We start from the raw sequence: 14988 nt of genomic DNA, 5'->3' as shown, positions 1-14988 counted from the left end.
AGGGTGAAAGGAGGTGGGAAGTGGTAAGAAATGAGATGGAGACATAAACAAGAGGTCAGATGATGGGCTAAGGAGTTTGGACTTTATCCTAAATTATCAAAGAATTTTCAGTTGGAGTGTGACATGGTAAGTCTTCGGTTCTAGAACTGGCTGTAAGATGGAAAAGGAATTGGAGATAGTGAGACTGGAAGCACAAAGATAATTTGGAGGCTCCTTGCATGGAAGTAGACAGGAAGCAAAATAAAACAGTGTTAGTGAAAGTGAAGGAACGAGAACAGATTTCAGATATATCAACATTAGTGGGGCTATTTGGGAGAATCTGAAATTTCTAATTTATAGGATTATTAGATCTTAGCCCAGCACACAACTCACTATGTACTTCTCTACCAGTTTACACAGAGTATTCGTAGTGTAGTCCTTACAGATCATCACAGTACTTCATAGCTTACGTTTGTAAAATGAGATCCAACTAAAATACGTTTTAGGACAGCCTTGTCTGTGTTACTTCCAGGATGTACTCTATGCAGACTCTTATATTCTGCTCCCCAGGCTTCAGAAGTGATGATGCTGCCTTCTCTTTTTCTAACATTACCAGAAGACAGGAACTAAACTTCAGACCTAAAAACTGAAATGTTAATTTTCATCCCAACAATCTGAAGTATGCTCATTATGACAAGATGAGGTAGAATAGCAGCACCCCCTCCACCTTTGGTTGGTTATATCTGTGTAATGTTTTTAAAATATCAAAAGCAAAAAGGGAGAAAAAACTTCTTGAGTTTCAAAAACAAAGACCAGTACCATAAAAAGCTTTAGAATTTAGACGATTGTTAGTATTGCCTATTGATTATTAGGTACCCTTTAATTTTATTTCTGTCGTGGGGTTTATGCAATGTGTTGTTCTGTCTACTATTTACCATTGCAGAAACTTCATTCAGTGTTCAAAATGAATGCTTCATGAATTTGTGCTTCATATACTGCATATGTTACAAATTATCTGGAGTTTGTAATCTATGCGGAGTCTTCCCCCTATTGTTCTGAATAATTGAGAACTGTCTGCATATTGGGATAATACATGTATTTAAATCTGTATAAATCTTACCCATTTGTAGTTGAGAGAATCCTTGAGAACCAATGGAAATACTTCTTTTTCTTGGCACCAATCAAGTGGGTGTTACCTTGTCACTTAGTGGGTGGGATGTGGTGTTATTACTTAATAAAATACAGATCTGTTTTTATTCTCAGACTAACAGCCACCATCTTATTTTCATATATGTGTCCTTGGCTGTATTCACAAATTACATTTTTTGAGCTACCAAATAATACTTCATTCAATATAAAGTGGTACAGTAGAATGGAAGTTTTTTACCTAGATATGTTTTCTAGTTGCATTTTCTCAACCTATGTAAGATCATTTTGTTGTAACATCCTGAATTTTTGAAACTCACAATGTTGTTTCTCTAGTATCTACCTTCAGATTACTTCATTTATCCAAATAAGTCAATTATGTGTGTACTTGATATTAATAAAACCAGAATAAAGTTCATATCTACCAAAATCTGCTTTTATCATTATTATTTAAAATTTACAGATACTTTTCTCTAAATGGATAGAGCTGGTTTATGATTTAGAAAGAAGAGTGTGATAGATCAGAAAGTACCTTTGATCTCTCAACTGCCACATACAGTCTTAAGGAATTTTCACTCATTCATTCATTCATTCATTTATTCATTTAACTAAACTCTCTTGAGCCACTTCTGCATGCCAGGTGTTGATTTAGGTGCTGGGGATACTTCACTGAATAAAAATGAAAAAAAAAACCAGAAAGCCTGTCTTCAAAGAGCTTATATTCTGGTAGAAAAAATAATGGTATTTTAAATATGTCAATTCAAAAGCACCCAATTAGAAAACCCTTTGAATATGATATCAGCTCATTGACCTTATTAGAAAGTGTGAGCTCTCTACTGTTCACTGTGCATAAGAAATAGAAGTTCATTTGCCTTGGCTTTATTAAGAATGATTTACATGATTTCATATTATGCCTTTTTACTGTTAGGTCCAGTTGTCACTGAGGTTTACCCCTCCAAGCAGGAAGGTGCCATACAGTGGGTATTCATGCAGTTCTTAGATAATGAGCACCCTTGTGCTGGGTCCTGAAGGTACCGTCTTCAGCAGAAATAGGTAATGTTCCTTCTCTCTTGTGCAAATTAGGAAACATGGTTAGTAGGAATTGAGAAATCATGGAGTTGTGCCAATTAAAATTATATAAAATATTCTTTCTAAAAATTGTATAAACCATATTACAAAATTAAGAGGGAAAATTAACTTCTTCACTATAGCCGTAACTGTGTATCTATGAAATGTGTATTTTTCAAGAAGTGATGGTGAATCTTATTTTAATTCCAGTAAATTTCTGTGCACCAAAAAAGAAATGAGAGGTCTGTATGCTTTTTGTTTTATCAAAGTTGGAGAAAATATATAGGTCATTCATACTTCTTGATCCATGCCTTCTTCCTACTTCTTACACACAGGTTGCCCAGTGAGTGAGGCCAAATCCTCACCCTGGATGGGTAGTTAAGATTCCTTTTTTCTCCATTGGTTTATATGTCAGTGTATTAGTCACCATATAGCAAGTTATATTCTTGCTAAGACTATAAACCTTTGAAAAATGATTAAGTGATTGGCTTTTTATCTATAAAAGAACAAATACAAGCAAGAAGTTGAGGAATCTATGATGATATAGCCAGGTGTTTCTGCAACTTGAATAATGTATGAACAAAAACATTTGTCTATAACAATGTTACTTTACATGTAACAAACCTAAATCTAGGTATAAATTCCTTTTACTTATAGATTTCACATGTTATCAAACAAAAACAACTTCATAAATCACTTTACGTACTAATAAAACAAAATAAACCAAGTGAGCATTCCTTTAATATTGAATGACGTAATAAAAACCAAGTGAGCATTCCTTTAATATTGACTGATGTAATATAGCTGAAACTTTCCTTTCCTTTCCAAACAAGATTTTGATACTGACTGCTAAGTAAGGTTCTTTTGAGTGTGTTATTCCTACCATGTGCTTTGTGATAAAACTTTGCTGCTTTTTTTCTCTACTTGAACTAATGTCTACTCATAAGGCACCTTGGTTTCCAAATGGTGTGGCTATCATTTTTGTAATAACAATAGCTAATGTTTATTGAGTACAAACTATTGAGCAGATATTGTCTTAAATGCTATACTTCTGTTTTTTTATTTAACACAACAAATCTATGATGGAGGTACTGTTATTAGCCCCATTTTACAGATGGGGAAATTGAGGCAAAGTGAAATTAATTTGTCTAATGTCTCAAAGCTAACAGGTGGTGAAGCTAGACTAAACCATCTGATTCCATGCTCTTAACCACTTGGTTATATTGTCTCCTTATGAATTAGCAGCCCATCTTTATTACAGTTTGACAGATGAAATAATGTTTTGCTACAATGAGGTCATAAACAGTCATGAACACAATACCAAAATCACAGCAGCACCCAGATGGACATCATTATGCTCATACATGTTTCCTGTCATAGAAGTGAAAACACAAATTTTTAAAATTCTCACAGATAATTCATGATGTCCTAAGACTATAAACACAATGAGAAACGTTGATTTGGAAGTTCCAAGGAAGAATTTAAAACATGTTGAAACATAAATCAGACTTTTATTGTAGAAGACTTATTCAGTCATTTGTTCAAGCCTTTATGTAAGTCATGGTATATTTATAGGACTACCAACTCCTCATAAAGGAAGTAAGTTTGACATAGAAGGAGAAACATTTGCAAAGTAGAATTCCTTTTTGACAGTAAAAGCAGATAAGGATGTGGCTTACCGAAGGAGGCCATGGAGTGTCTGTCACTTTATGCCTGCCATTGTTCACCTAATGTGTAAATGATTTGGTTTCCCTTCATAGAGATGACGAGGATGAAAGGGACTATTACGTATAATATAAATATATCCCCCCAAAGAGATGCATATGGAGAAAGCTAAAAATAGAATCAGAAAATGAGAAATCAGGGCAGGGGGTAAAGTGGTAATCCAGGTATATAAACTCAGTATTAAAATGAGCTATGAACTTCTGGAAGCCATGGCAAAAAGGTAAATACAATGACTCTATACTTCTCAATGTCTGCATAAGAGAAGCATACCAGGTCCTAGTTTTGAAACCTAAGATGAACTTGCATTAAAGATACTCTGATAGTGACCTTGGATAAGCCTTACCTTTCTTTTATGTGTGATATACTCCCCAGGCCCCTCCTCCAGGAATAAGACTAGTGGTTGAGACACTAGTGGGTCCCCACCAGCTGTCTGGAGTGCTGATTGATGATGGCTTCTGGTTGGATTCCTCCCAGGAAATTCCTGTTACCCAAGGTTAGGCTCCCTCTTCTGGGGCAGCCTGAACTCAGTGACTGGTCAGTACTCCAATACAAAGGTACAGACAACCTACTTGCCTCAATTCAGGGCAACAGGGTCATCCAGGTTTCAAATTCACTTTAGGATTTGTCGAGGCCTCCATTGTAACCGAATTGCTTCAACTCCTTTCTCTTCCCTGCCCTACTCCTCTCCTTCACTCATGAGTGCTGTTCTAAAGAGCCCTCCCCTGCCAACCTTCTGCACAGCCCCCTCAGGGTCTGCTTCCTAGGACCTTCTGCAGCCTTATTGTAAAAACTAGGAATAATAAATGTAACTGCTTACCCCAAATCTCAGCACATGGTAGGGGCAAGAAAAATGGTGGTTAGGGTTTACTTTCAGTACATGTGACATTGAGAAAATGATTTTTTTAGAAGGTCCAGGCATCTTTTCATATGGTGATTGCTTTTAGCAATCCTCATAAAGGTAAGAATAAAATATAAAAATGCTACCAAATGAGCTGTAAAAAATGTATAGCTTCCTAACAGCTTCCTAAATAAGTTCAGGTTGCCCAAGGATACGTGCATAAATTTAAAACATGCTTATTTTTAGATTTTTTTATGGAAAAGGAATGTGTCAGGATATAAAGATATATTCTTTTCACACATTTATCACCTCTCGTTTATACTGTGTAAATGCAAGAAATATTTTGAAATAATATTTACCTGGCTTAAACAATTAAATGATTTTTGACCTAATGTTTGTACCCAGATATCTTGATCATTTCTAATAACCCTTTTAGATGATTTTATGTAGATGTCTAAATTCTTTCCTTTTTTTCATAACAAATACGTAAAATTTACTAGTGGAGAAAAATCTATGTTGTAGGTTGTCTTTGCATCAAAGATGGTAGTTTTTAGTAAGAAAATAACTGCACAACTGTGAGAGTCACATGGTCACCATACAAAAGGAATCAAGTGGCCCATTTCAGGGAGGTGCCTGCTCTACATAAACACTGGTCTCCTGAGGAGAAGAAAGTACCTTTGTGTTTGGGATACAATACATTGTTGTAACAATAAAGCTGTGTGAGATTTTTGGAATGTGTATACACATGTACATGTGTGGTGCTTAGCTTTAGGCACTGTTGATTATGGAACAAATAGTACATAAAGCAAGATGTTTGTGTGGGAGGCCTTAACGAGTGATTCTCCTTGCTATCCTTTTTTTTTTTTTTTTTTTTTTTAGTTATCACTTAGTAATAAAAGTTAACACTTTTAATATCATCCAAATACTTTTAGGTGGTGCCCTAGGGTGTGAAGGACTGAGAAAACATTCCAAAGAGATGCTAAGGTAGCAATGTCAGAGGTGGTATAAGAGGTCAGATGAAGATAACCTCTAATCCAAGCCATTGCTTTACCAAACAACTGATTTTTTTCCCTTTTAGGTGGAGAGGAAGTTCTAGATATATAGTGTTATCTGACTATCTTTGATGGCTGTAACTACTGTTGCTGCTTATGTCTGAAATAGTTAAGTAGTCTATTATACCCTAATTTTGTGACCTGTCTTATTGTATTAGAGAAGCCTTTGAGGATTCCATATCTAGAAGGATTCTTGTATCTCCCTTAACCATGACCATGCATGCTAGGTATGCCTTATCTAGTATTGCTGCCAGTATGAGATTTTGTATGATTTACATACGATGTAGAGTTAAAAGCTTTATGGTCGCTTGAGTACAGTTGGCTTGAGCAATGAAGAATGTCTGGTTTTGACAATTAGTATTGTCCTCCTCGAGGGCCTTTTTCTTCATAATCTGAATGAGTAAGATCCTCCACTGCTAGGATGGAGACAGCTAGGAAGCTTAGTATGTGGTACTCATTGAGAATGAACATTTCCTGAATGATTTGTTCTATGCAACAATCTCTCCCTCATGAAGACATACTGACCAGATATAGACACAAAAGTGAGTCGTTGATAGCCAGATTCGGGATGAAGTGCAGCTGATAGAATTCAGTGCTGGGCAATCCCCCACAAAGACTGAGGCTCCAGAGAGGTAAGAGCGCTTGGTTTCTGGTGGTCTTTCTTCTATTTGACCCTACTGAAACCCAGGAAACAATTGATCTTTTTTCCTTTTCTATCTTTGACAGAACTGCTTTATATTCTTGAATATTTTATTTGTAAGGCATAAGAAATAGTAAAATTTAGACAGGATTACAGAGTTCCATTTGAGGTAATCCCTCCCTGCCACCAAAGGAAAGTATAACAAGAATGGTGGATATTTAAAAATTGCCTTGTGTTTGCTGTTAGGCCTCCTTTGTTACAAAGAAATTAATTTGCTTTACCAATTATAGCTGTATCTATGCTTTCTACCTTTGCTGCTCCTGCTTTTTTCAGAAGATTTTAGGAGCCCTACCTACCTTGGATTTATTGATTTTTTAATAAATATAATCCACCACTGTGGTTAAACAATGAGCTTCCTGATTTTCTTCTTGCTAGTGATTTATTACTTTAAAGTTACCTTAATTCATTTACTTAATAGATATATATTGAACAATCCTTATGTGATAGGCACTGTTTTGGGCTCTGGGATGCAGCAGATAAGATAGACATTATCCTTACCTCATGGAGTTTACAATCCAGTGGAATAGCTCTCTTAGGATACATTAACATTTTGTTAGTGGCATTTGGTAATTTTTATATAGCAAATCCCTTTTGAAGGAATATTTACTCATCTTAAGGCCTTGGCTCCTCATTTGTTAAATGAGGAAGTTGGGCTAGATGATCTCTAAGTTATCTTCCTTCAAAATTTTCATGTTTTGGAAGTTGGAACTGGTTTGCCCTCAGAGCCTTGGGCAGCTCCACACACTCCCATCAATCAGTATATTAGAGAAAGTTTTACAAAAGAGGCATTTGGCAAGGATAGTGACACAGGTAGATAGTGAAGAGTATGAAGTGCAGGAAACTCAGATGAGTTAAGGACAAAGTTTGAGGACCATTGCAACCATAGTATGAATAGCTTCAGCAGAGTAATAGATCAGACTTTATCCCATGGGGTTAAGGATTGAATTTGTGTAGACATTGCCTACTCCTTTGAGTCCCTTCAGTCTTCAGGCCATGTTAAAATGGGGAGATGTTAGCCATTGTCTATGAAGGAAGGGAGTCAAGACTTAACTTTCCTATACTTGTTTCTAGGTATGTGAATTTCCCTGTTCTAAATTGTTACCTTAGGAGTTCCCTTCCTGGCATAGCGGAAACAAATCCTACTAGGAACCATGAGGTTTTGGGTTTCATCCCTGGCCTTGCTTTGTGGGTTAAGGATCCAGCGCTGCTGTGAGCTGTGGTATATAGGTCGCAGAGGTGGCTTGGATCTGGCGTTGCTGTGGCTGTGGTGTAGGTCGGCAGCTATAGCTCCTATTAGACCCCTAGCCTGGGTACCTCCATATACCGTGGGTGCAGCCCTAAAAAAGACAAAAAAAAATTTAAAAAACAGTTATCTCAAGTAATTTATCTAGCATCTATATTGATAAATTAATCATAGTGAATGATCAAGGACTATGTGATACAATTGGAACATTTCAGCATAGCTTATGAATCATTTATTATTGCTTAATTGCCACTTCGGAAAAAGATTTCTTCTCCCTCAGGTAGAAAAAAGTGCTATATCTTTGTGAAGAGTAAATTGATACCCTTGTATGCTTTTACTGATGGGTATTGTTTCTTGCATGAAACTAGGATTTTGCTAATTTACCTCTTAAAGGAAGTATTGATGCTGTTTTAACTAAATAAGCAGGTTACTGAGGAAACTGGAGAAATTGTGCTTGAACTGGTCCCAATCTTCAGACTTTCCTGTAAAACCTAAGACACAAAGTCTACACAAAGTCTAATAAATACCTATTATTTTACCTATTGCATTCTTTTACCTATTATATTCTAATATAATAGGTATATTCTAATACCTATTGTATTCTTTTACGGGAGAAACAACCACATAGTATAGAGCAGAGTTTCTTAATCCAAGGCTCTTGGAATGAGCTCTTCAGAGAGGCCATGTTCCCCTTGTCATTGTACAGATTTGTATGTGCGTTCTTCCAGGGAGGGGATTGAGGACCCAGACGAGTTAAGAACCTCTGCTCTGGAGAGGAAAAGGAAGAGAATCTTAAGAATAAAAATGTTTCTTACTTGTCAAATATTCTGTAGCACTAAGAACTGGAGCATATGAAACAAGTGCTGTTTTGAGTTTTGGTTTTCTTTTGTTGGGGCTTTTGGTTGGTTGTTTTTAAAGGATTAGGTGATTGGCAAGTCAGTTTGCCAGATTTTAATGTACAGAAAAACTTAAGAAAGTAGGTAGTAAAGGTTCTACTGGCCCAAATGGATTTTGCCTTAAGTGACTGCCTTGTCATTAGTTACATCTCTGTATGTTCTTAATATCCCTCTTACTGTGTGCAGAAATGTTTTTATTGATGTCTGCCATTTCGTATTTTTTTCTCCTGCCTTTGTGCTCACAGTAAGAAAATATAACTGATTTAAGAAATTTTGAATCTTCTTTAGAGATACTGAAATATACTCAGCTATTCTGTTGTCTCAGTTAACCAAGAGCAACTAGTTTTAACACGTACAATAAAGCAGTAGCTTTAATTTAAAGGAAGAAGATCTAGTTCACAAAAACTTCTTTTGCTTTACAATGCAATCTGCTTAGGCCGAAGTATTGTTTTTAACACTTTTATAAACAGTCACTGGAGATTTGCTCCCAGTGTAATTTCTGCTGTCTCTTGTGGAATATAATATGTGATTTTTTAAGACTTTGTTTGTAAATAAGTATATTCTTTATTTAATAATATGGGTTAAAAAATCTTAAATTTATCGTATTTAGTTGGCAGAGGGTTAAGATATACTATGTAATCCATTTCTAGTGTGGCCAGTTTGACAACTGCATTTGAAAATCTGTTTCGCTGCTTGTTTTTTCTTATAACATTGTTTCCTGCTATTATAACTAAGCTGTCCTCCCTACAGTTTGACTGTTTTTCATCTGACATCTTAGACTGATCATGCCAGTGTTTTCAAAACAACACATTTATATGGCAATTATGCCTTATTTCTATTCCTCCCTGTTTTATACCCTGATCCACCTATAGTCAGTTCTGTTAGAACAGTGGTTTGGTTATGGTGATGATTTTATGATTGTATGAAATGGGGCAAATTTTGAGAAAATAATTGAGCCAGTAGCAGAATTGGTTGGCATATGCCCATATGATTTATTTTGCTTGCTTCCTATTTTGCCATACCAGGGAAGAATTCTATTCTTCCTACTCCTGAAAGTCAAAGGAGGGATTGGAGGACACTGAAACAAAAGAAACATTATTTTTACCCCAAAAGTAGCTTATATAATGTCAGGAAGGGCTTTGATGAAACTACTGGCCCTACTTATAGATCTTATTTTCCAAGCCTTTCATTATTTTATTTGCCCTTTTCTGAACTCTACAATTTCCCTCTCTTGTAGCTGGTTCGATGCCCAGAACTGAATGCTGTGCTCCAGCTGTGGCCTCACCGGTGCTGAATAGAGAGGAAGAGCCACCTTCATAGCTTACATGTGATTCCTCTGCTTATACAACCCAATACTGGATTTACTTACTTTGGCAAGATAGCTGCATTGTGCACTGTATTTAATGTTACGTGTACTGTAACCCTGGGTCTTTCTCTGCATTGCTACCGTTAAACCCCCAATCCTGCCAATCTAAAAACTCCTGCCTTTGTTTACCTGCCCCCCAACCCCCAGACTCCCCTTACATCCATCCACAATGAATGTCATCTTTATTCTCTCATATACTTCCACTGTAATCTTAAACTTTGGCAAGACTTTCCCTCTGTCTATAAATTGTCAGTTGTCAGCCATCTTATTTTTCTCCCTGCTTTGGTAATGGGACATCTTTCACATCTTTTCCCTGGTTCTTTTCCTTTTGTAGTCTTTGAACACTTGGCACAGTGGATTTACCAAGCATTCACTTGGCATTTCTTCCAAATCAAATACCTTTGAATTCCTCTGATTTGACCACCTGGTAAAGTTGTTTCCTATACTTTAGTTCTCTCCAGACTTTCTTGACTCCTGACCTCTGTCCCTCTGACTTCACTTAAGATATAGTTTTATCCTCACAGCTCTTGTCCCAGGGGAGAGGCAGTAGTATCGATTTGCTATGGACATTTCTAACAATAAGGAAATGGTTATTCTTCTTAATTGTGAATGGACTGATCTTTAATTATTTTAAGCAAATTCTTTCCCCCCTGAGATCTTAATTTTTTTTAAAAAATGCTAGAGCTAAGTGACTATGATTTTCTAAGATAAACAAGGTAAAGGAAGAAGGAAGGGAAACAGGGTTTTTGTGTTGAACAGGAAATGGTCCTCCAAGGAAGCCAAATTCAAGTTCTTGTTGGGTTTGTTATAACTGCCCCAAATGGGAGACGAAACTTCATTTTAGATTCCAGAGCATTATCTTAATCTCAGATTTATAGTAGATGTTTAGTTGGTTTATTAGGACTATTGACACAGACACACAATCACTTAATTGTATACTTTGGTTAATCATTTAGAGTGTGGCAAGTGTAACCTTTTCTGACTTATTATGGATGATAAGAATTGGAAGGTCTTCATATGTCCTTTTTATCCATTTCTGAAGTCCCTGTAGCTTAACTAAATCCCACTGCTTCTTATAGTAGTGTCAAGCTGATGTTTAAGTTTTTACTTGTTTTCTATCCTAGTTGCTATGTGCTATTTAAACAGCCTCTCCTTGGATCTGTGGTCTTTACTGAACCCAGAAGTAACTTCTTTGTATATTTATGTCTTGAGAGAGTTAAAAATCAATTTGGAAATCTTTTAAACATTATTTCAATACATCAGATTCCTATCATATGGATTTAGGAGTTACCAACATTTTTTCATTCAGACTCCTAATAAATATTTTACATATCACCATTACACTATTAAAGTATATTTCAAAAGTACACCACAAAGTAAGGGGTGGCAAGATCTGTTAGGCTTTGCTGAAATAGAAAATATATCATCTGACTGTTCTTCCACAGCTAGACCCCTTAGATATTGCTAGTTTCCTTATGCATAATTATATAAGCCAAGTGAAATGTTAAGCTCAATTTGGTGGTTTCGAAGAAAGTAAATCTTTTCTGTGGTTTTCCACCATGTATATTGTCAAAGACTGGTGGCTTTGCTTACAGTTCTGTCACATCCTGATAAATGTGGCACCTGCCTTCAAAGGAATGTTAGTTTTATTCCTTGACTTCTGAAACAACCCACAGTGACAGATATGTTTGGGCTCCTCTGTGTGCTGAATGCCTTTCTCTAGGCTGCCAGTAAGTAGTGAGCAGTGGCATGGTTTCCATTTCCATATATGGCCTTGGAAGGGTGAAAGGGACATGGCTGGGACTGTCCATTTACGGTCCTTGGAGGAGTGAAAAGAGTGGTTGGGGTGTTCTTGGAAGCAGAAACTAGACCTTGTGAGATAAAAATAAATTGGCAGGAGATGTTTGCAATTCAAATTCCAGTCCCTGCCAGGAGGGCAGAGGGCACTGGGAAAGGGGAGGGTGCAGAAAGTCACAGTCCGCTTCAGGCATTTGTCTCCTTCCCTTGGAAGAGTTGCGCATGACACATTTCCCAAGTTCATTTCTGATTTGTAATAGAAAGTTGTGTTAGTTACTTGTGACTATCCTTTACAAGAGAAAGAAGGAGCACCTTTACAGATTGTATGATCAGAAACCTCCCTTCTTTAAGGCATTATGTGAGATACCGGAAGAGACCTCCAGAAGGGGAGAGTGAGGCAGGTGCCTATGCAAGGGATAGGCGGACTGGTTTTAGAATGGGGTGACTCTAATCACTGCCCTGTTTTTTTGTCGGAGGAATATCACTGTGTCATGCTTTTATTACTCCATTTACCCAGCTAGATTTCCAGCCTCCAGGGACAGATCTGCAAAGTATTTGATAGTGCCTTTCGGTACTTTGTCACCTGAGACTTAAAGGTACTGCACTTTCATGGAGGCTCTATAAGATTATTCAGAGTTGTTTTAGCTTGGTGAGAATAGATGACCTATATTGGCTTATGGAAAGTCATTTCACATTCAGGAGAAATTTATAGTCTGGCTAATGTGTGTAAATTAAGTCTGAGGTGGACTGGTTTGGCACAGTTGAGTTAGAAAGTATTTGGGAGCCACCAGAAGAAAAAAAAAAAAAGGGTTTTGTCTGTCATGAGAATTCTCAGAGTAAAACCCAGTAAAGTAGAAAAAGAGATTAGAAGGAACAAAAAGGAGGCAGAGATGGGATAGAAACTGAATGTAACTAAACTAAATTTGGAACTAAGACACAAAGACTGGGACTAGGTCCTTGAATTATCTTTTAGATATCATGTATGATAGCATAAGAGGTACCATTCAACTAAGGAAGCTGGGTTAATTGTCAGATATATCATTAGTAGACGATAAAGCAAATTGAAGGGTTGTACAAGATAATACAATTATCTAGGTTTTTATCCATGGACTTGCATAATGATACTATTTGCAGTGTGCCACGAGGCAGAAAAAGGAGTGAAATAACACCCTTCCACCTCACTTTCCTCCCAAAAAAGAAATTATTGGGTTTATTTGTTGGTTTGTTTGGCTGGCTGTTTGAGTTGGTAGAATAGCCTAGTGTTATTATTGGCTAATTTTTAGACATAGGTATTAGTGTATTGTTTCTTGATAATTGATATTTGAGACTGGGAATTGGTAGCATTATTGATTTGCTCTCTTTTAGATTTTAGCAACTTCCCCAAAGACAGAGTGAGTTAGTAAGGAATACGGATTATGTAAGTAATATGTTTTACTAGCTAATTCATGTAGGCAATTGTTTTACCCTGTATTCCTTCTTAATCAAGAGTAAGGAAGGTTATATTCTTTGCTTTGGGAAATTCTTCTTTCTGTCCTCCCTCCCTTCACTTTTTCCAAATTCTGGGCACAATAGCAGCTCTTTCTTTTCTGTGGCAGGTGTGCATCCTATTGGCTGGCTGGTATTTCTTGTTTTCTTTTTTTTTTTCTTATTCTTTTAAAATGGGGGTGGGGGTATAAAATATGTGTATGGGATACATGCAAATAATGTTGTAATGTTTCTTGTTGTTTAATGGATAATTGCAAAATAATTGTTTGAATTATAACATGTTTGAGTAAATGCTAAATTAGTATTTTTTCTAATATAATAATGAATTTGAAATCTAGCATTCCTGTAACAATGTGTCTTTGTTTGTCTGTCCGTGTCTGTCTAATAGTAATTAATATCTGTGGTCCGTACCTGGAAGAGGAAGTACAGCTTTAAAGGAATAACAAAAGACTTTGTGTCTTAGACCCTTCGCAGGTGTTACAGTCGGGTGAAAGAACATGGTGTTGGGAAAAGAAAGAGCAGTTACACATTTGAACAGTTGGAACAGGTGTTTGGTCAGGGAGGATGGGATGCTCAGCCCTGCCAGCCTGTACTTATTAACAGTAGTGGCTTGTACCAGGAGCTGGAGTCAGATGGCAGCACTATGGAGGAGTATTCACAGGAGGACTGGGGAAACCACAGTCAGGATCTCCATGGCTATCCAACAGATCAGGAATTGGGTAAGAAAGCCAATATCTGATTCATGCGCACGTGCGCACGCGTGTGTGTGTGTGTGTGTGTGTGTGTGTGTGTGTGTGTACATACCTTTATATGTGCATGGGTGCTTAATACCTGTAATATCTTCTTGTACCATTCTCACTGACAGCACAATGCATGTAGCCAGTCTATTTGGGGCAATTTGCGCATCCTTGGCTTAGCCTTAAACTACCCACTAGTGTTTGGTGATTCGGGTTCCACAAAATTCCTAAAGACACAGAAGAATTCCTAATTCTGAGCTGCACAAAGCAGCTCAGTGACAGAATCCTATGCAATTTAAAATGTCCTGTGCATCTCCTAGTTCTCAGATGACTGGAGTATTGACCCTTGGCTCAACTGATATAAATATAACTGTCTTTTCCTTCCTTTACTCCAAATACTTTTTTTTTCCTGTTTTTCATTTGGAAAAAGCTCCCTTTCCAGGCTTCAGTCTGGAACAGTAAATGAAGGAAAGCCTTGGGTTGAAAGAAGCTGGTATTTGAGCTTTATTAGGTAGGGATCATACTCTTTCAGACTTTATAAAGGATCCCATCCCAACAATAGCTGGAATGATTTATTCATAGTCTTCACAATTATAAAGGGAAAATTACCAAAAAAAAAAAAAAAAGGAGTTCTTGTTGTGGCTCAGCAGGTTAAGAACTTGACACCATCTCCATGAGGATGCAATCCCTGCCCCGCCCCCCAGCTCAGTGGGTTAAGGATCTGGCGTTGCCATGAGCTGCAGCATAGGTTGCAGAGGTGGCTCAGATCTGGCATTGCCATGGCTGTGGCGTAGGCCGGCCGCTCTAGCTCCAGTTTGACCCCTAGCCTGGGAACTTCCGTATGCTGCAGGTGTAGCCCTAAAAGGAAAATAAAACTTCTGGCTATTAGATCTAAACTCGTAAGTCCTAATTAAGAGGGCATATGTAGTTGTAGTTTTTCCATTTCTTTTTTTCAG

The 14988-nt window shown here is 37.1% G+C and overlaps 1 protein-coding gene across 7 annotated transcripts in view; it reads left to right on the top strand.

Moving 5' to 3' along the window:
* Positions 1 to 14988, top strand: part of MSANTD2 (Myb/SANT DNA binding domain containing 2) — a 31070-nt gene that overhangs the window by 9903 nt on the left and 6179 nt on the right. The window contains exons 2-4 of one of the 7 annotated variants that reach the window (XR_007130690.1): positions 2054 to 2178; positions 4291 to 4452; positions 9885 to 9977. Coding sequence is in view for 6 of the 7 variants with exons in the window: in XM_047752147.1 (XP_047608103.1) it covers positions 13759 to 14014 (256 nt within the window). In the remaining variant the exon portion in view is untranslated. Of the gene's footprint in view, positions 1 to 2053; positions 2254 to 4286; positions 4453 to 9884; positions 9978 to 13758; positions 14015 to 14988 lie in introns of those variants that run through there. The other 6 variants (XM_047752149.1, XM_047752151.1, XM_047752152.1 and 3 more) reach the window with 6 other exon arrangements.

The sequence above is a fragment of the Phacochoerus africanus genome, chromosome 11 (genome assembly GCF_016906955.1).
Source record: "Phacochoerus africanus isolate WHEZ1 chromosome 11, ROS_Pafr_v1, whole genome shotgun sequence".
NCBI classification, from domain to species: Eukaryota; Metazoa; Chordata; class Mammalia; order Artiodactyla; family Suidae; genus Phacochoerus; species Phacochoerus africanus.
Note: the sequence above shows the minus strand (reverse complement) of the source record. Positions and strands in the feature narration are given on the sequence as shown.